General features: G+C 37.7%; 1 protein-coding gene across 20 annotated transcripts in view; it reads right to left on the reverse strand.

The window, feature by feature from the left end:
* Nucleotides 1–22,380, reverse strand: part of NETO1 (neuropilin and tolloid like 1) — an 81,122-nt gene extending 58,742 nt beyond the window's left edge. For 9 of the 20 annotated variants that reach the window (XR_008448595.1, XR_008448592.1, XR_008448591.1 and 6 more), the window contains exons 1-4: nucleotides 21,200–22,361; nucleotides 17,681–17,734; nucleotides 16,127–16,264; nucleotides 9,317–9,565 (exon numbers count right to left, since the gene is read on the reverse strand). Coding sequence is in view for 3 of the 20 variants with exons in the window: in XM_054059059.1 (XP_053915034.1) it covers nucleotides 9,317–9,565; nucleotides 16,127–16,264; nucleotides 17,681–17,734; nucleotides 21,200–21,227 (469 nt within the window). In the remaining 17 variants the exon portion in view is untranslated. Of the gene's footprint in view, nucleotides 1–9,316; nucleotides 9,566–16,126; nucleotides 16,265–17,680; nucleotides 17,735–21,199 lie in introns of all 20 variants that reach the window. The other 11 variants (XR_008448587.1, XR_008448586.1, XR_008448585.1 and 8 more) reach the window with 3 other exon arrangements.
* Between the last annotated feature and the right edge of the window lie 250 nt (nucleotides 22,381–22,630).

A 22,630-nucleotide genomic window follows, 5' to 3' on the forward strand; every position in this document is an offset into this window, starting at 1 on the left:
TTTTAAGATTGGACTTGAAAAATTCACCTTCTCACTTCCTCAATTTGTCATAATTTTTAGAATAACATACCTGCCTTTATTGTATAGACAACATCAGTTAACACTGCTGAGATGAGGTTTGTTCATAGCTTCTTAGTCTACGTATAAGGTAAAGATATATACAGTAAAAAGAGCTTGTCGGTAGCTTGAGGTAGGTTATAACTGTACAGAGAGGGAGAGTGAAAGAAAATGTAAAAACAGATACGAATAAGTCCGGGTGTTCTGAGACTTGATTGAAGCTCTTGATTTTCCACCAGGTTTATGTCTAGCAATGCACACATTGCCTAGAATTAGGCACAGAGATGATATCTGACTCTCACAGAAATCCTTGTATCTCTGTTCCTCACATGGTAAGGTCTATGCATGACAGCATTTCTCTTCCCCATTAAAGTAGGGGTCTTTGATATCACATAATAAGACAGAAAGAGAAGACAGATCAAAGGTACTCTAATGGGCCAGCTAAAGTTTCTTTACAAAAAAGATAAAATTTCTATCTGAATTGAAAGAAGCACACTCTTACTTTTGAACCTGAGCACGAAAGAAGCTCATATGTGATACCTGAGATGAAAGAATTACATATTCTGCATTTCTCAACAGACAGTAAACAAATCAGCATTGGTCATAGGCATCAATATCACCTCTTAACAAAAATTGTAACTACTACTCTAAGAAAAAGAACCAATGCTCAACAGTTGATGAGTATACACAACAAAGCCTAAGAGAAGATATATTTTGAATTTGACATGCTTGCTCATTTACTAAGCATTGCATAGTGCAAAAATATTCAGTCCTAGAAACAGAAACACAACTGGCTTTTCCCAAGATGACAAAGCTACTAATTACTGGGTAAGAACTCTTTATACTGGTTAGAGAAGACTGGAAGCTTTCTAACAGAGGTTTGTGTGCATTTTTTAAGGAGAATTAGCTAGAAGCAGTATTCAAAGAGTAAAAAAATCTGCTGAGGAAAGCTACATATGACAATAAAGATCCTTAATTATTGCTGTCAGAATTGAGAAATACTTCATTAAATGAACAGACAATAACAGCAAAATCATCACAGTTACTTTAACTTATGCAAATATCAAATTAACAAATATGGGTGACTGAAAACAAGTGATATAAATGTGGGTTTGTATCTAACATAAAAGCATCATTTTCTATACAGGCAGCTAAAGAATCAGGCTTCTTGCAGTTCTGTGGCTAGAATAAAAAATAGTTTCTCTGCCTAACAGAAGAGCCATAGACGTGCTGATTAGACAAAAGCACTGAGGTGATTGTCAAGATTTATTGGCTATACCTGTTAACACCTCAGAAACCTGTAGATACAATACATAAAGATGAAAAGTCAACGGCTTAAGGAGTAGATATGTAAAGGAAAAGAATTGCTTGAATGTCAGCAGAATCTCTGCACACATACATATAGCCAAGGTCACTAAAAGAAACTACTAAGAGACAAAAATGTTGCCAGGATGAGGCCATAACACAATCTGCCAGAAGCCCATCCCAGTAAAAGCTATTAGAAAATCTGCCAAAAAAAGAAGTCAGAAGAAATGGAACAACTTTGAGGAGGATTCAAAAACTTTTTACTCATTACATATGAGGTATGAAGTTTCTCATTTTTTCCCTGAAGAAACAAGTGCTAAAATGTTTGAAGGAGAACCACCAAGTAAGTTGTTTAACAACAGGGTTTGGAGGTGCTGTTTTGAATATGTGTATTAGTAGTGCTAATTCTCATTGTAAACAAATTGTTTCCAAACACTTATGGAAGACAACTACCCAGGCTTTCTGTTCAGTACAAATTCCATATTATTTTCCCTGCTTTGCCACTTCAAAGTGTTTCATAAACATCACAGAGAAATCAAGAATTAATAGGAAAAACAAATTCCTAGGGCTTACTGATTATTTCCATATTTTGCAAGTGTTTAAAGGAAAGGATAATCACTCTATAACAGATTTAAGGTTAAGCTAATTTTGTATAGTATTTGCATAAAGCCAAAAGTGTATACTTATGGGAAACAACATAAAAAAGGACCCTATTTTAGGAAAATCCTCCTTCTTCTAATATTTTGTTTTAATTGTTCTGTAATAATAGCAAAAACTATTTTGAAAGTTATGACAATGGGGGAGTAAAAAAACAGCTTAATCAAAAAATTTTGCTTTTCTAGTATTATTTTTGAATGTACACCTAAGCTTGTTAAAGGATCCTCCCAGATAAATAATATTTAGAAATGCAACAACCTAATCAATTTTATTGGTGAGATCATCTACGTATCAAGAGAGGTATTTCCTGTACAGGTAAAAAAGCATTTTTTATACCTGTACTACAGTACAATTTCCTAGTAAACTTTCTCTAGAAGTCTATATTCAGCTTGTTGTGGAACTGAAACAGAGAAGAAATTTTTGGAGGGAAGTGTGGTGGCACCGATGACAAGAGGACAAAGAGCCTATGGCATAAAAAGAATTTGGCTTCTGTAAGCAAGGAAACTGACACCTTAAAAATATATTGCTGCAATCTCTAAGCTCAGGGCACTACTAGGGCCTATAGTTCTGTCAAGAAAAAAGGTTTCAAAGGTAACAAGTTACATCGGTATAAGAAGGCAAAGACATAAACTAAATGTGAATAATTTTAGATAATAAATTAGAATTAATATTCCTAATGATATGGATCCTGGAACAGTCTTCCATAACACTAGGTGAAGCAGAAAATACTCAAATAATATCAACTCTGAAATTCTTTTAAGATCTATCAATAGATGGTTATAAATTTAAGCATTTATGACAAGAGTTGGAAACTTGCCGCTTGCAGTCTCAGTGTGTGAGACAACACTGCACGAACTGGAAAGCCCCTTCACTCTCGTGTTCATACACAGCTAATAAAAATGCACTTTTGATATGCCTAGTTAATGCAGCTTATTAATCCATGCAACAAGTTTCTTTCTTCTAATGTTAGAATACTTAAAACTACATCTTAATTTCTGTTGCTGTTATTTGTACAGCAAAGCTCAACACAGTAGGAACTTAAGTACTCAGCTTCTTTCTCTTGGTAATATGATACTCCCAGCATGCAAGTTTTTCTAAAACAGGAAGTTTTTTAGCTGACTTTTGGGTATTGTAGAATGAAAAATATAAATATATGATAACAAGAGCTCTTCTAGATACTCATTTGCTCCACAGAAGGAATTATATTTCACTCAAAATTTAAAATAAACATATTATCCCATTGCATTCTCATATTTATGGTAATGAAATACTCTGGGCCTACAGTTCATGTAAATTAATGTAATATATAGAATAGCACAATGCAAATCAAATTCTCTTGAAAAGACAATATATATGTAGCTGATCATGACTTTCAATGTAACATGCAAATGTGTCATCTTAGAGGTTACAGTGAAATTCCTTCTCATTGATTCAAGGATCAGATACCTTAATACGTTGTAAACAGCAATGAAGTAGCTGATGGTTGCACACTCATATGAGCACACTACAAGTTCATAATTCAAGGAAGATGCTTATAAGAATTTGAATTAGTTACAAAACTCAATAAATCAAACAAATTCACAATGTTTTTTTAAAGATTAGAAGGTTCTGGGTAAAAAGTTTAAAGGAACAGTTTTAATGAGTAATTTCTTATAATTTCAAACCTGACTCTGATTACAAAGAAAAAGTGTTGACTCATTCAAAGTTGGAGGGCTCTGAGATTATTTATTGTTTCTCAGAAAACTTTATTGGATTATAAAGTGGTTGCTTGACCAGCCCAGTGGCCTACTATGATGGAGTGACTATATCTGTGGACAAGGGAAGAGCTATGGATGACATCTGTCTGGACTTCTGTAAGACCTCTGACATAGTAGCCCACAACATCCTTCTTGCAGAATTGGAGAGAGAGGGATTTGATGGATGGACTGTTTGGTGCATGAGGAATTGGTTGGATGGTCACATCAAGAGGGTCAACAGCTCAATGTTCAGATGCAGATCAATGACAAGTGGTATCCTTCGGGTCCATACTGAGACAAGTGCTGTTTTATATCTTCATCAATGACATACACAGCAGGATCAAATGTACCCTCAACAAGTTTGTAGATGACACCAAGATGAGTGGCGCAGTTGACAGGCTTGAGGGATGGAATGCCATCCAGAGGAACCTGGACAAGCTGGAGAAGTGGGGCCATGTAAATCTCATGAGGTTCAACAAAGCCAGCTGCAAGGTCCTGCACATGGACTAGGGCAAGTACTGGTGTCAATACATGCTAGGGGATGAAGGGATTGAAAGCAGCCCTGTGAAGAAGGACTTGAGGGTACTGGTGGATGAGAAGCTGAACGTGAACAAGCAATGTGTGCTCGCAGACGAGAAAACCAACTGTATCCTGGGTTGCATCAATAGAACTGTGGCCAGCAGGTCAGGTGAGGTGACTCTACCCCTCTGCTGTAGTGAGACTCCATATGGGGTGTGCATTCAACTCAGGAGTCCTCAGCACAGGAAAGACATGGACCCGCTGAAGTCCATGAGGAGGGCCACAAAAATGATCAGAAGGATAGAACACCTCTTGTATAAGGACAGACTGAGAGAGTTATAGTTGTTCAGCCTGGAGAAAGCTCCAGGGAGACCACATTGTGGCCTTTCAATACTTAAAGGGAGCTTATAAGAAAGATGGAGACAAGCGTTTTAGTAGGCCCTGTTGTGATAATACAAGGATTTTAAGCTAAAAGTGGTTAGATTTAGACTAGATATAAGGAAGAAATCTTTTACTATGAGGATGGTGAAATACTGGAAGAGGTAGCCCAGAGAGGTGTTAGACATACCATCCCTGGAAACACTCAAGGACAGGTTGGACGGCATCCTGAGCAACCTGATCTAGCTGAAGATGCCCGTGCTTACTGCAGGGGGAGGCTGGACTAGGTGTTCTTTACAGGTCCCTTCCAAATAAACTATTCTATGAGTCTATGATTTTATGAAAAGCTATTATAACTCCTAATGTTATCTTAGAAGCAGTCAGACAAAGTTCAGAAGAGAACAGAAACATAAATAAAAGAATAAGTAAAAGCAAGTAAGCAAGCACCCACAAGCATTCAGCTGTCCCATATGCTTGTGAAGTGCCCTTTCCTTATATAGAGGGACAAGACAGTACATGGACATTAGATGGCAAAATGTTCTGCCAGTATCTTATCTAAATTCTTTAGAACTGTGACTGAATTTAATAAATTCACACTAAAGTTTTCATCAGTCCTAAAACATGGAAATTCTTCAATCAGGAAAAAAATTGGTTGTTTTTCTTTTCCTCAGGATAAATGATGTCCTTATTCTATTTCTCTGACATTCTACAGCTACTTGTATCACTACAACGAGGATGCAAAAGTCCTCTTATTCTGATTAGACAGCGTTTTACACTCCAATTTTGGGGACATAAGATTATAAAGCTGGTTTGTTTGTTTGTTTGTTTTTTTTTTTCCATTATCAGGCAGTTGAACAGAAAACATTACTGACTGACCTTTATATTAATGAGGCTAAATAAAAACACAGATGGCTTCTATTAAGTGAAGGAACTGAAAGTAATGATGTGCTATCTTAAGCCACTGTCCTGCAAAATCAGGGTCCAGGATAAACAGAAATCTGATTATTCCAGCTGAGTAAGAAAGCTCAAATAAACATATCCTCTCTCTGTCTCAATACTTGTCTACACGAAAAAAATACTCATTTTAAAGAGTGGTTTTCAAGTACAAGTCCCCTTGAAGTAACACTTGAATTTTTCTACACAAAATGGTGATTTAGCACCTTTTCAGAAAATGCTCTTGAAACATAACTTTAAAACAAAATTGAGGGAAACAGATTGAGCCCAAGGACCCAGAAATGTGAAGTGAAATTTCAAGTGTAGGCCTTTATATGACCCAAAGAATGACAAAACAAGAGCAAAAAATATTAACACATGACTTGTCTCATGTGTCTTTCTCTAGCAAATCATATATCCATTCAAAATGAACCAGAGCAACCTGAAAGTATTGTAGCCTGTTACATTATTTCTTTTATACGTGAGATTTTCAAACAAACAACAAAATGTTTGCATACATTTATAGATGTGTCACAGGTTCGGATAGTTCCACTTAGAAATTATCACAGTTAGTCAGCATTTAACAATAAAAAAAATAAAATAGTACATGAAGAGTAAATATGGGGTTTTTTTGCTCAAAAACTTCCATGTATACAAAAATGTTGAAAATTTCCTTTACATACAGATTGCATCTGGTAATTTACTGGTATTTAGCCGTAATAATATATATAATGACAGCTTCTTCCCTTAATTTAGAGTTTTGACATTCAAAATAGTCAATCCTTATGCCATACATACTGCTTCATTCAGCCATATCTTTCTTAGCCCTATAATTTATAAAATCATACAAATGAAAGCCTAAATTATTCTCTTAAGAAAGAACTTTTGTTTTACAAAATTTTCAGTAATTTTACGACTCGCTGAATGTGTTTGTATTGGTTTTGTTTGTAGCTCTGTATTTGTCATTAGAATTGTTTATTCTGCTACAGCTCAGCTTTTAGAATACAGAATTTATGGCAAATTACATTTGTTTCAAGATGCCTGAAACCCCAGCCTGTCGAGAGTCTACTGAAACTCCACTGGACTTTTGCATCGGTGAATGGAGTTCCAACTATTTCAAGTCAAAGAAACTATTAAACAGAGAAGTGCTAGTAATTGCAAAATATTAGTTTATGCCTTAGGATAGCTCTATATAATTTCCTTTTTTAGGATTTAGTCCAAACTACTTCTAAAAGGCCTCAGGTGGCAAGGCTCTTTCCAATTGTACAGATTAATAGATCTTCACGGGAACAGTTTTCCTGATACCCTAATTGATATTTTTTTCACCTTCACCCAGTTATCTGGTTTTGTACACCCTGGAGACACAGTAAATAATTTCTATCCCTGCTTCTCCAAGTACCATTCAAATAATAATAAATGATTGCTGCTTCAGTTTAGTCAAATTTACTTTTTTTTTTTTTCTTTAAATCTTGCCACACACTCACACATTCAACATCATATTTCTCATCTTTATCAAGAAACCTGAGCCTGCATCAGGACACCAAAAGCACAAATGGCAGGAACGTTTCAGGGCTGGATGGGGACCACACAGGTGGGAAACATAGCTGGTACTAAAGAAACAGCTATCTTGTGCATGTCAATAGAACAGAGAAAGCCTCCCCTATACAGGCTGCAGTTAGGCAGCACATGCTGCTTGCGCCCAGTGAGATGGATGCAAAACCCCCCACTTTGCCAGCGTGTTCAGCTGCTATAGGCACCAATAGTTTCAAAATGATTCTTTCCTTTGAATAATTTTCTTGACGTTCTTTAAAGAGAGGTTAACAGAAATTTTTCTTCTAGTATCTCCTTTGTTCATAATTTAATTTCATAAGTTGGCATTACCCAAGATGGATCTACTTTTTTAGATGATAATTTCTGGAGGTAACTTCTCACTATGTTGCTCTTTCATACAGTCTTGAAAGTGTCTTTTTGATGTGTTGTCAGTGACGCCTCCCACTGCACACATTTGGACAACAGAACTCAAAAGGTCAAGCCCTATCTTTGCCTACATGATAAAGGACCGGTCAAGTAATCATTTAGAATGAGAACTGCTTCCTATATATCAGGAAATATTGAATATCTGCAAATAACATTTGCAGAACTTCCTATTGAAATCTATGGAGAGGAGAAAAAAGGAAAAAAAAAAAAGGAAGACATATCTATTCCATCTGAAGTCTAGAATAATTTATGCTGCTTTAGCAATTTACTAGCATTGATCTCTTTGTAGAAATCCACCTTACATCATAGAAAAGGAAGAAGGATAAAACATGTTCCACGAAATTGTTTTTCACTTGACAGAATAAGCTGCAGATTGTGCTATGAGCATCTTTTCAACCATAATATGTAACCTTTTGAAACAAGAAAGACATGATATCTAAAGCAGAGAACTTTTGGTGGAGGTGGGGAGGAAAATGGCAAAAGCCTATAGAGCCATGCTAAATGAGAGATACAAATTTAACTCACTTTTAAGAGACAAGCGTGTACATGTGGATTTCAGTAAAAATTCATCCATTGCCTTTGCATTTACAATAGATACATGTATCTGGCTATCATTTTATTTATTTGCCACAGAAATTCTGTGTTCTGTTGCTGTTGGAACCTGTGATGTTTACCCTCTGGAAGACAGTGTCTTTGATTTAAAAGGAAATTGAACTATGCTGGGTAATTTTATAGCTATTTTCCTTGCATTAGGGAAAGAAAATCACATACAGGAAAATTGAAGTAATCCTGCTGTCTTCTATGACACTACCGGAACAATTAAGCAAGCAGAATTTGTGGCCTGTTAATTTTAGCATATATTTTAAAGAATATTGTTCCACCTGAAACAAGTTAGCTGAAACAATAGTGACATAATTGACAAAATTACATAATAATTACAGTACTTTAGAGTAAGCTATATTAAGGTATGACTCATCACTCAATACATAAAAAGGTACAGAACTACGTCAAATCCAGCAGTGCAGTGCAGTACAGTGGAGCTGCAGCCAAAAATGAAATTTAGAATTAGCAATCTTTTGTTAATAAATGGGCAGAGGAAAGAAATTAATTGAAAGTATGACTATGAATTTTGTTTTACTTTAATGAATTAAATGTAAAAAGTGACAAGGAATACTTGTAAAATTACAAGTAAGATCTATAATTGTTTTAAAAAATATTTTATACATTTATTGTTTGAACCCCACACTTCCTCTAGCAATATTTGTAATAGTTTTCTTTATTGAAAAAGGAGAACTATCCCACTTCTCAGTTGGGGAAATGATTGGTGAAGTGGAAAAGCAATGATGGAATTTTCTGAGATAAGTACACTTTTTTATTAGCATACTTTATCAATGATAATTTTGAAAGAAAAGCCACAGAGTGTAACAATCAAGCATAAAGCACATAACTTCCCATTAAAAATTTTGAATAATTTTCTGTAATAGAATTTGATTGAAAACAATTCTGCTAAATGCTGCAGAAGCTGTACAAACACATATTGGACAAAACTGTATGGAAAATTTCTTCCCTGAATAAGTCTGAGTTGTTATGCAAAAGATATATCTATCTTGTATCATCTTCCTATCTGTTAATATTTTCCTTTATAATAAACATAGTTCTAGTCAAAGTCATTTTTCAACAGCACAATTATACATCATTATCAAAGTACTACGCCAAGCTTTTTCTATTAAAAAAGTGTGATGGTTTGTACTCACCAGGTGTAAAATTATACCGAGCAGAAAACCCAATAGATTCCAGCTCACCATCAGCAAAAAATTTAATCCATAGGAATCTGCCACTGGATTTTATCATAGGTGGATTTTGCTGTCCACAGAAACGTCCAATGATTGGGGAAAAGCCAAAAGGTCCATCTCGTACTTCAATATGGTCAAATTTACACTCCCAAGAAGGTTCTATGGAATATTTTTCATCAAAGTGTAGTTCAATGCATTGTCTAGGGGCAGCTAGAGATGAAAAAGAGAATGATCTTATTATTTTCTAAGCAAGACCTTTCAAACCTATAACAAAACTCAAGAAAAACAAATATATCAGTTTTTAATGCATCTTAACATTTTGTTTAAAAACTTGTTTGAAAAAAGTACATTTACATTTTTTAAAAATTTACACCATGACATTACTTGTTCATTCTTCTTTTAAAAAGTGCTCATGATAGCAGTTCTTGAAAAACTTAGAGAAATATCTACGATGTAAAGCAAAATAGTTTAGGAACAATTAATTTAAAAATCTTTCCAAGAAATTTTTGCACCTGGAAAACAGTGTTTTCTTACATTGGGGGAGGGAGGGGAATGTTAATCAGATTACTTTTTTACCAAATGTTCACAAAGATGAAGAAAAGAAGAATGATCATAACTGCGCTACAATAATAAGGGCAAATTCTGTTCCTATGTGTACTCCAGTCAGTTTGAGCCTTAATTGCTTATACTCAGAATTACTTATCATCTCATTTGAAACATAAGGACAACTGCAGTGAATTCTCACTTAAGAAACTAGACAAGGATGAAGCAAAATTAATGCCTAACTAAAGAGCAAACTATGTTCTACTGAGAGCCTTGAAGAAATGTTATATTGGCCATTTAATTAGACACAAAAAATATTTTAAGACTAGTGGAAGTCAGAATGATCTCTATGAACAAATATTCCCTGGCATCTCATACATAAAGCAAAATAGTTAGTAGTTAATTGATAGTATTTTCTTAAAAGGAGGGGAAATAATCATGGTTTCTCTACAAATCTTAACAGATGCAGCATCCCTGGGTGCACTGTTCCTATGCTGAGAGAGTTGGGGTTCAGCCTGGAGAAGAGAAGGCTACGGGGAGACCTTATATTTGCCTTTCAGAACCTGAAGGGGGCCTACAACAAAGCTGGAGAGGGACCTTTTACAAGGGCATGTAGTGATAGGATGAGGGGGAATGGCTTTAAATTGGAAGGAGGAAGATTTAGTTTAGACATTAGGAGGAAATTCTTCATGATGAGAGTGGTGAGCCACTGGCACAGGTTGCCCAGGGAAGCTGTGGATGCCACATCCCTGAAAGTGTTTAAGGCCAGGTTGGATGGTGCCTTGGGCAGCCCGGTCCAGTGACAGGCTGGAACTAGATGATCTTTAAGGTCCCTCACAATCCAAACCATTCCATGATTCTATGATATTGCTTGACTCAGTGAAATTATGGACTGAGAAAATACTGCATAATTTTCACAGCCTCCTGAATACAGCTGCCTGAAGCTCACATTGTTTCACGAGTAGTATATTGCTGTAGTTTAATCTTCTCTACTTCTTTTTTTTTTTCAACAAAGTCAAGACAAAGCTTTTCCTACTGAACCCCCATTCATGCTAAAGGATTAGAATCACATGAGCTCAAGGAGAGCTTGAGAAACAGTTTCTATTTTTCCCTGAAGCTTCCATGCATAGAGGCTGCTACACTTTAAGAACGGAACATTGACTATTTATTAGCACTGTTTCTCTACTGCTAAACAAAACAAGGCTGGGGAATGAGTTTGGGCACTGCACCACTGATCATTCACATCCTTTAAATATAATCACCCTCTGGCACCATTTTGGCCCATGCCCACCAGAACTGCCAAAACCTCTTCTTCTGCACGATGTGGTGGTTCACATCAGTCAAGGACCATTCACAGGAAGCATTTTATATCTTTACCCTTGACTGGGAGGGTGAAAGGAGTTAACCTGTACAAGTGCGTGATTGTCCCCATCAGCCTTAATGCCAGTGGATATTTCCTGACCTGTTTTAGGTATTAGTATAGGTACTGCCTATGTCCCAGCCCACTTTGCAAGCTAGTCCAAAAAGACCAAGGTCCTCTCTCCAAACTCTTCTGAGGAAGACAATACTTTGGTTACTGTTTTTTTGACTGTGGTAGTCACAAAAGATTGGGGAAAGTGAAGAAGGGGTACAATACAAGCATTCATGCACCTTTTCATTGTGTGCTTTTGAATGCACCTCCATGATTCATCTTGCGCAATACTCAGAGTTAAAAGTTAAATGTTTTGTTCACAATAATCTACCAAAGAAATAAAAGAATTAATATCTTCCTGGAAATGACCATAAATGATGTCACCACATAATTCAAACTCCAAACTTTAACATCTTTTTAGTGAAAAAGGTATCATTTCGGAGTTATACTCTGTTTTTAGCAAAGGGTTTCTTTGCTAAACACAGGCTAAACCAAGCAACTATTGTATAAATACATATCTTGTGCTAAAGCTTTTGCAACAAAGTGTGTGCAAAAGTAATCACAGTAAAACTTACAGAAATACAGTGAGAGCAGTTCCAGAATAATGATTAATAATAATGTACATATAGGTACATACAAAATAACCCCAAACTAAACAAATAAAAAGCCCACAATATTCATTTCTTCCAGACTTGATTAGCATGTGGCTATCTAATTAGAAAAGAAGGGTTGGAGTGATCATTTCTCGTATTCTTATTCACATCGTCAAAACTGTTCCTGTGGCCACAATGTCAGAAAAGTTGTTGTAAAGTCCAAATGAAATACATTGAAGCTGTTTCATAAAATTAACTCTAAATGTTAAAAATCTTCCATATTTAGTTTCAAATTATCTTTCTTCAAAAATGTTTAATACCATGCAATGACTACTTAATGCTTGCATGTCTTGTCATATTTTTCATCTAATTATCTTACACAAGTGCTGCCCTGAGATTTTACATTCAACTCATTAAAAGGCACTGGATTCCAACTTGCAGTAGAACAGTTGCAGCAAAAAACCACAAGGTTTTAATTCTGATCAACCTCTAAATCTGTGCAATTGACAGCTGAAGTTAAGCAAAAAATCTGATTCAATATACCAGACTCCATGGAAATGAGACACTGAACTCAACATCTATGTCCATCTATCTGAGCTGCTACAGTACTAATAGTTGTCAATCATCCTTGGTCTTTTGGGTTGTAAAGCTATCATTGATAAGCAAGCCACCTATAACCTCTTTTTGAAAGTGGATTCCTTGCTTTGATGAAAATGTTTTGAACACAAAAATCACTGTGAAATACAAAAGGACCTTGAGCAGAGATTTTTTTGTACAGTGATATGTGACCATTTTCTAACACCTATACATAGGTGTTAGAAATATTGAAGTGAAATATCTAGGATTGAAGAGTTTAACGACCTTTAGTGAAAATATGGAAGACCTTCAAGACAGCTAACTGTAATGTCCACAAACACATAAAGTGGAAGACTAGCAATACTAGTCTATACCTATATTTATATGTAAGCATTGAATATTTAAAACCTGAAGAATGGATAAAAGCCTAGAAGAATTTCACTTACAGGATTTACAAACCAAGATATACTGTGTAAAGAATGACTATCCTACTCCCCAAATATTTTTAACACACAAAAAAAGCCTTTCCTTCTACAGAATCTCCTGTGCAAACTTCTCTTTGGGGCACACGTGCCAAATTTTCTGCAGTCTGGCAAAGGCCAATGCTGCTGCTGCTGCGATTTTTCTGGGCAGCTGTGAATTTTGCCAGGTTAGTGTCATGAAGATGTGAAACAAGGGTGAAATGAGGCCCAAGAAGGAATTTAATGTGTTCACCCTGTGATTTCCTACATTTTATACATACCCAATAAGACTGAAAGAATAAATGAACAAATTCTCAATGCATTTTTGAAAGGCAGACGGGATTCACCAGAAGCTGCTCTATAGCATAGTAATTTTTGTACTGAGTTCATTACTTCCGTAGAATTTCTTTTATAAAGCTATCCAATCTGGACTTGAAAATTACTAGTTGTTCCAATAGTTAATTATCATTACTACTAAAACAGAAGAAAAGAAGAAAAAAAAAGGAAAAGAACAAGAAACTTCTAGCTGTTTGATCTATGTATGCCTTTGACTGCCAGGAGAGAAGCCTCTGCAGTCAGAAACCCTCTTCTCTTTCAGAAACCCACAGTCTATGATCACAGCAATTTTTGCCAGCTTCTTTACTACACCAGAGTAATTTTGATATGATAAAAGGCTTGCATACATTTAAGAAGAGCTACAATGTGGGGGGAAAAAATTGTATCATGAGATGAAATTCAATTATATTATAACACACTACGCGCTGGAGTCCTTACTGAAGTCACCTAAAGTCAGTAGGAATTGTGTTTGAGGGAAGCCATCAGAATTCGCCCTAAATAGTGTTTGATAGCAAAAAATGAAGGAATGAAATCAAGCAGGCAAGAAGGAACCTGGTGATGCATATACATATTTAAATTCACATCACACAACTGTCAGTATGGCATATGCAGTCCTAGTAAGCTGAACTCTCTAAGACATGCGAAGGAGAGATAGTGTTGTAGGAATACTATTATGGACATATTGACAGTTCCCCTAGCTTGGTACTTCATATTCAAGATCATCTGAAAGCTGTTTGAAGCCTGCTGGTATCTTAATAAAAAGAAAGGAGTAAGAGGTATATAAAGATGTTTCTGGCTTACTCTAAAATTGAATGAATGTTTATGTCCTGGATTAGCAAGGATTTTCCACTCCTTCGATTGTTATCTGGCATCGATGATATTGTTATTAATAAAATAATTAATCCTTGCTATTTGCAGTTCTTTAACTTCAGGATCTTATGCCAATGCATTCCACAGAATATAAAAGATATGGTGAAAATTTTCCACTTGCTAGCCTTCTTTATCATTTTCTGCCATTTTTACATGTTGTAAAAAGAATAAATGTAGACAACTAATTGACTATAAAATGTTTTGTAATTGTTCAGTGTTTCTCCTTGCAACATTTTTAAAAACTGCTAAGTTAGAAAATAACATTGCTCAGATATCTTACTATATCGCTGTTCATTTTTGTGACATTTTTCAGATATGACTATTAATGATCTTTTTAGAAAATAGAAACAGATCAGAGCTATAAAATTGTGCAGCCTGCATGTTTTTCATCAAATTATATATTAATACACATATGTTCATTGAAGATAAAGCAGTCTTACTTCTTCCCAGTCTCGCAGGAATGTTAGAAAGATCATTTGATTAATGTACGCAAAAAGACAACAATCTAACAACACTAAGTAGTTTGTTTGGGGTTTTTTTTTGCATTGTATTTTTATTTCAAATCAATAACTAAACCATAAAAGAACCTAAATATTTACTGTAAGTCTGGTTAAGTTCTGGACTCAAGAGAGACGACTGGAAAAGCATAACTTTTTTTAAAGGGCTTGTTTGACTTTAGGATTTATAATCATCTCTTTACTTCCAACTTCAGTCAGATTCCCTATCACTCAAGTTAAATTCAAAGATTTCAGTCATTTTTCTGTGTTGTTGTTGGGGTTTTTTTTTTACCCTAACCTATACATACATTTACTATCCACCATTTCCCTGGAAGAGTTTTATGAAATGTATTTCTTTTAGTAAAAGAGCACTAGATTTGGAAAGGACAGATTGATTTCTGGAAGTTCCTAGTGGGCAGTTCCAAAGCAGCTGTAACAAGTCAAATTAGTTACTGCCTTTGAAAATCTCTCTTGGAACTACCTCCATCTTTAGTAAAATAAATATTTCTATAGTTCCTGGTTTCATCATTTGTAGTTAATAATTCTCCCCAACCCTTAATAAAACAATAGTTGGTGTTGCATTTTAAATGTATTCACAACACACAAATGAATCTTCTTGGTTCCAGTGACTTTCTCTACCTGATTTGTCTTTTCTACTACAAAACTCTGACAGTATCTACTCTCCATTACTTTTCATAGATTCATTTTTACAATAAGTCCTTCAAGATCTCTTCTGCCAAGACTGATGAAAAGAAACTGTTTTGCTCACTTCTAATACACCTCTAGACTTTCTTACATCACTTCCATTCCTGTGACTGTCTACTCTTTAAAACCTTTGTCTTAACAGTGTTTGGTGCTAATGTTTATTCTTTTCTGTTTTACTTTTGGGTTTTTTTTACTTATTTTCATTTCTTGTGAAGACTTGTAGGGAAAATAATTTTTACACTCACTGTATGGATGTTTTCTATATAACTTTCTTTACTGTGCTTTGCCTCAGCTATGTTTGACAACCCTGATTCAGTTGTGGTAAATTTAAAATAACTACATGCAAGTCAAAAGCCTTTTCATTTCCTGTATTCACTTTTTTTAATCATTTTAAAATATTCTTTCTTCTGCATGTTACAGTATTTTACAATCTATCAATTTTCTGAATATCCTGAAATAAATTATTATAGTGTTTATTATTAAGTGACTCATTCATACTTAGTACCTGAACTAATTTATGAGTGATGTCAGGAAATAAATCTAGTGTTTTCCAGTATTTTTTGGTATGCTCTGCAATTCTTTTAAACTTTTCAGGAAAAAAAAAAAAAAAAAAAAGACTAAAAGTGTAGAGATAGAGCTTCTCTAAATCTTGTGTCCTGAAAAGATTTATCATGATTGTATAGGCTTTACCTACTCATCACATATACTGAAATGAAACACTTTTCTTTTTTTTCTTAATACTGTTGATGACAGAATATAAAGATTCGTCGTCTGGTCACCTTCTATAATGTAGACACACTCTCTGTCAGGAGGGTACTTGTTGGGATAATTGGGAGAAGTGAAGAAGCCTCCTTCTGCATATTTTGTCCAAGTTCCACATTGCACTGGTTTCTGTCCTTCGGAAGCAGTTTGCTTTTCTGTGAAATGATCATATTAAGCATCATATAATTAGCTCACAAGTTATTATGTCCCTATGACACTTAGAACTCTCTCACAGAATAATACAGCCCTTTCTGTCAGTGGCCTCAGCTTTTTTTCTGTTGAGACTAAGAGTATGATCATTGCTCTGGGGGAAAATGAGACTGTTCTTTAAGCATACAAATATACAATTTTTACTCAAAACATTCTTTTCAAAGCAGAGAAGACATTTGGAGGTCTAGGGTAAGACATTTTTATTGCTTTTTAAATACAAACCTTATAGGAACAGGTCAAGAAATGGGAGACATGAGTTTACCATTCGTATATTCACTCTGCAGAGAGAGACAGGGGAATTCCTGAATTCTGATTCATAGATTATTTTTATCTTGCTGTTTGCTGTAAAACTAATAAATAACATTGAGGCCAAGAATCATAGCCCAGAACTTTCCTTCTCCTACGTGAATCATCAGAGAGCAGAGTCAGACATTCTTGTTTGCTTTCTTCGTAGCCCTGAAACACTTGCACTCCCTTCGGCACCCTGGCAGAGAGCCTGGAGGCAAAGGTTCGAGTCTGTTCAGGCTAAAGAAGATGAAGAATCACTTCCTGGGCACCATGCTTTAAAAAATAGGCTAAAATAAGACAGATTCTTCAGAGGGGAAAATACCTAGGCTTGTATTAAAAGGAGAATAGTAGGTTCTAGACCTCACACAGGTGCCCAAAGAGCACTCCTCTGTGTTTCCTCCAAATGGTATCTGTGTCCAAAGAGTTCCCATCTAACTTAAGCCTCTAATGTGTAGAGGCAAGTTGTTTGAGGCTCCCTCTTATGATAAATGGTTGGAGACAGGCACCTTCCAAGGATGATTTTGACCACTTCAGATCTGTCTTATCTTCTGCAAGCCCTTCTTTTTCTTCCTGGCCAGTATCCAAGCAGAGTATGACACGTATCCTAATTTCCTGAAATTAATCCAGGCCTGCGGTGACTGACCATTCAGACATACACAGTGCTTAGCAATTCTCCCCTCCTGGCTCTCACCACACTTAGCATCCAAAACTTTTAACAATTTCTTCGTACCCCCACCAACTTCAGATTTTAAATTCAGTTTCACCGGGCAAAAAGATCTAAAAGTAGATAGCTCAGTGCCCAAACTGGACATTCTGATTTGAAAGTGGGGTTACTTTCAGCCTTTAGTTAGAGTCAAGCTCAGTCTTTAGTAAGAGGTAGCTGTGGGTCAAGCTACTAACTTGTCAAGAATAGTACCACTGTTTTTGTGTGAACAGGAACATTAATACTCAAAACAAATGAACAGACACTGGAAGTAGGTGAACTACTAAAAATTTTAAGAACTAAACTAACCACTCAAATCTATACTTTGGACTCCAATATGATATCTGAAAAACGTCTGAAGTTTACATACCTGTTCCTTTTTTGGTTGCCCCAGAAAAATGTAGGATGATTAGACTTGCTACAACTGAAAAAGAAATATGCATAAGATATCACAGAGTGACAGTGCTTGCAATAAAATGAATTATAAAAATCTATCTTAGAAGATTACAAATTAAATAGAATTAGTATATAAAAAAGTCATGTTTACTTGCATCTATAAATTGCACATTTTGCATAAAAAACTTTCTATATGATCCGTCTTATCCTTGTACATATATCTAAATAAAGAGGAGATATTTTGAATTTAAAACAAAATCCCCAGGCACTGATGCTTCCCTCCTACTTTTGTTTTGTTTTTTTCTCAATATTATAGGAAAACATTTTACCAATATTAATTTATATAACCTTAGTTTGGGCTGGTAATAAAAAACTGGCTGCTTTTAACAGAGGGGGGAAAAGTCCTGCCAAGATTCAGTGCCCCGGTCTCACTTACGTCTCTCACTATGTCATAACAAAATTTGAAAATGAGGACTGGGACTACGAAAGAAGTGAGGGGTTGTGTTCTTCGCATCCATCAAAGCATTTGCAAATCCCCAGTGAAGTAAATTATTGTGTGTGCTTAACAGTCTTATTAATCTAGTTTGTTTGACTTGTCAAGGGGATGTTGCTTTGTGCTGCAGTGAATCTGCAGCCCATTTTACAAACAGAAATCTCCTGTCTCCCACTATGATAGGACGGTCATGTTGCTTGGGAACAAATGTGGCCTTTCTTAGATGGTCTTCAACCTGGAGCCAATCTATGAGTTTCTGAGAGTTTGTTAAAATAGCATTTTAATTAGAAAAGGCTAAAGGGCAAACATTTAGGCCAGTTGTAATGAGAGCACTTTGGAAGATCAAAGTGACTAGCTAGCTACCTGATGAAGAAACCATGCATTGTTGATAGCATTTTCTTGTCATCACCTGTATCTTCTTTGGTTTTCGGAGAAGGTAGGATAGCAGGGGAAAAAGAGAACAGATCCACCAGTTCCTGGAGTGCCCGAGGTTTTGACACCAGCTAGTCTGGCATAAAGCCCAGACACAGTGCCCAGACTGGGCTAAAGTTAAAGTGGCCATGAAGTTTTGTATTGATTCTGAGTATTCTAGATCGATCAGCTGCCATTTGTTTTGTTGACTATGATGAAGAACTGATGGACCTGTGGTCTTTAACAAATGTAATTGAATGGCATGCTTTCCTTTTCTTACACTAAGAGACACTGGATGTGGGCTTGTAACTGGCTACCTAAATTATTTTTCTCTGAAATGGTGCTTGCTTCGTTTTCAGCTTTTCTACTGCAACTTATGTGCAGTTTTTACCCCAATGGAAACCAGTCTCACCGTATTTCCAGTATTCAAATGTCAATTTCTATGCTTTTGACCCTTTCCATGTGACAGAGAGTTTGATGCATGGATGATAGCTAACTTATAAAACAAGGAAAGGCTGAGGTGCTGGGAAAATGAGGCTTGGCAGCATATTCACTGTTTTTTGGTCAGACTCACAGCCACTGTGTCTTTTTGAATCCCCCAGCTAACAGAGACGGATGTTGGCAGAGCTGGTAGTTAAAAACTCTTCTGTATCATGGGCATTCAGTGAGAACATTAGATATTCTGCTCTGATCTGAATGCTACCCAACAACCCATGCCCTTACTCTCCTCAGGGATGGATTCTGGAAACACATACTAGCTGGGACTCTGCCTGCCAGCTGTGTCAGAATCTGAAGGCAATGCAGGATTCGCCCACTTACTAAGTTGCTCATTTACTTTAGCTGTCTTTCATGCAGTGGATGTACTGCGTCTATGCCTGGAATCCTCACCAGTCAAAACTTAATTTATCTATAGTGTAAGGTGGATTGGTGTTAGAATATGGAGCCAGCTGCCAGTGTTCTTTCTGCCTACGAATTTATGGAAGCTAGAATAGGAGGTATGGCAGCTAAACAAAACCCCATGTAAGAAATGTTTCTTCTTAGGCAACCAGTAGCAATTCATGCCTGAGTCTTACAGGTTCACTTCAAGATCCTTTCCTTTTCTAAATGGAAACAATTGAAGTTCAGAGAAGTGAAGAGTGCAAGCCACAGAGGGATTATTACAAAAATGACAGAAACCCCCTGTCTTTTCAATTCCAGCCGTAACGACTAAAAAGAACGCTTCCAAGTTGCAGAGCCATGTTATGCCAAAGAAGGGAGCTACCTACATATCATCTTGTCAGTACTTATTATTAATAAGTAGTCAAAACAACCTTGATAATAAAATATAATAGAACAGAAGAGATTAAGAGACTAAGTTTTGGGGGTTTTTTGGTTTTTTTTGACATATCACCTCTAACGTTTGGGTGAAATCAAAGACTTGTCTCATATTTCCACAAAAAAAAAAAAAAAAAAGGAAGCTTTTTGATATAGTGACTGTAACACCAGCATCACCAAAATCTGTATATTGCCAGAAAGCAATTGAAATGATGGGCTTTATGGGAAAAGGTAACACAATATTTTTCACTAGGCAGTTAAGACAGTCCATTTTGTTCTATGATTCGTTGCCTTTTTCTTCTTCTTTCTCAAACCACAGGAAAAGACCAGTGCTTCTCACTGAAACAAAAAGAGAAAAAAAAAAAAGACCCCAAAGAGACTAATCACGCAGTCTTCACTTATTCAAAGCCATCACTCGGGAAGCTTTCATGGTACAAATATATTGTGATTATCTGTGTTTGCAGATTATTTTAAAGAAGTTTCCACCAAATTTCATATGTGTTCTCTCTGTCTTCCTCCTCCCCCTTTCCCTCCTAATCGCAAGTGTAATTATAATTGTGCTTTCTCGTGCCACTCTGATTACGCATCTTTGCTTCTTTTTGGATCTGTGCATTTTTCCATTACAAGCTGCACATTAAGAGATTTCTCTCTTGGCCAGGCAGCTTTTTTGGATGCTGTGATTTGGCACGGACATGGCTTAGCCTAGCAAAGAGTTGTTGGACAAACAATACCTGGCCACAGCGCTTCTTTTTTATAGGTGCGGGTGTAGAGAGAGGCGCTGGGAGGACTGGGGTCAGTAGAGAGGACCCTCTGCAAAACTGGGGCAGGAGACGGGGTCCCATCCACGCAGACTGAACCCCCCGGGGGGTGGGGGGTGTCTCCGACTAATAATTGTCGCCTTTCGGTGAATTCCTGCTGCTCCTGGGGGATTTCTCGGGGCCGCCCCCGCCGGGATCCGCGCCCCCTCGACTCAGGGTCGCGGGTTCGAGCCCCGGCTGGGGCTGCACCGCATCCCTTTTCTCCCCCATCACTCTGAAAACACCCGTCGCGGCCAGGTGAAAGCTCGCAGCCCTTAGAAGCGTGCCTCCCTTCCCTCCCGCCGCGCAGCTCTGGCAGGCGCCGGCTCCCCTCTGTTCCACCGCAGAGCGTTGGGGAAGGGGATGCGGTGCTGTGCGTGGGGCGAGTTGGCGCCGCGGAGCTCCGCGCGTCCCCTTGCTCCGGGGGCAGCGGAGAGTAGGAGCCCGCGCTCAGCCGCGGGGAGGGGGCGATACTCACTGTGAAAGAAGCTGCGCCCATGGGTCATGTCTGTTCCTTACACAAGGGGCTTCGGTCTCCACTAATTCCATTTAGATACGGGAGGACTTCCAGTGGCGGGGAGAGGATGGAAGTAGGAAAGAAGAAAGAAAAAAAAAAAAAAAAGAAAGGAAAAAAACCCAAAAACCCGAAGCCCACACACAGCAGAGCGGAGCAGCCCTTCCTCTGGCTCGCTTTGCCTTCAACTAATCACAGCCTGCTCAATCCCATCGCAGCCGGGCTCTCACCGGCACGACCGTCAGCGCTGCATCGCGGCGGCCCGAGCATCCAGGTGCCGGCGGGGCGAGCCGAGCCCCCTAGTCACCAGTTTCATACAGAACCAAAAGAAGATCGAAGCATTTCCTGCAGGACTCCGAGCCCAGCGACTTCCAGCCCTTCGGCTTCTTTTGATGCATTGAAGAAGGGATTAATGGGTCCGTCATCAGCTCCCTGTGCTTGCTCCTCTGAAGGGGTGGGGGCGGGCAGGAGGGAACCCAGAGAGGAGGGGTGAGGGGAAGAAAGATTTACCAAATAGGGGATTTAGTCATATTTGTGTGCAATGTGATCCTTATTAGAGAAGAAATCCCTTAAAATCGAACAAATCCATTTTTGCGAAACCCTTTCCCTGCGCGTAGCATAGTATCAAGTGGTAGCAGCGGCAAGAGGATGAAAACACATTGCAACCGTCTGAGATCCTCTCGGGAATGGATGGAGCGAGATTGAGATGGATGAGGATAGAGAGATGTCCCACTCACTGCTCCAGTCCAGGGCGAGAAGCAGAAGAAAACCCTGGAGACTCTTCCATTCATTCAGGGGAGAGGGAAGCGGGGAGGAAGGACGGGCAGGGGGTGGTGGTGGTGGGGAAAGAATGATTTCAAAACTGGGAAAGGAAGAGTAAGAGGAGAGGGATAATTTCCCCTCCCCTAATCAGTTCATGGATCAGACAAACCGCTCGTGAGTTCCTCTCCTCCTTGAACGGCACCTGCCAAAGGGAAATGGAAAAGCTTTTCCCAATTCAAAGGCGAGCTCTCCATTTACACACCCACCCATACACGCGCGCACACCCACACGGGAGCGCACACGCACATATACACACGCACAAAAGGAAGCAATAAAAGTTTAGCTGCTAATCCTCCGGCCGCAGACAGAATGATTGCCTCTTCCAATCAGCCCAGAGACGACAGCAAAATCTCTCCCTTTCTCTCCCCCTTCCCTTTCTCAAGGCTTATCCTCCACCCTAGCTACATCCCACCCTAAAGGCTCATCTCTTTGGCGAGGTTGTGGAGGGCTAGTGCCCAGGGAGGGAAGGGAGGAAGGACAGTAGGGAAAAGATATTAATAATAAGAATACTTAAGAGGACCTTAAATGATCTCGGCGGAAAAAAGAGAGGAGGAGTCGATGGAGAGAAAAGGC

The sequence above is a fragment of the Cuculus canorus genome, chromosome 2 (genome assembly GCF_017976375.1).
Source record: "Cuculus canorus isolate bCucCan1 chromosome 2, bCucCan1.pri, whole genome shotgun sequence".
Taxonomy (NCBI): domain Eukaryota; kingdom Metazoa; phylum Chordata; class Aves; order Cuculiformes; family Cuculidae; genus Cuculus; species Cuculus canorus.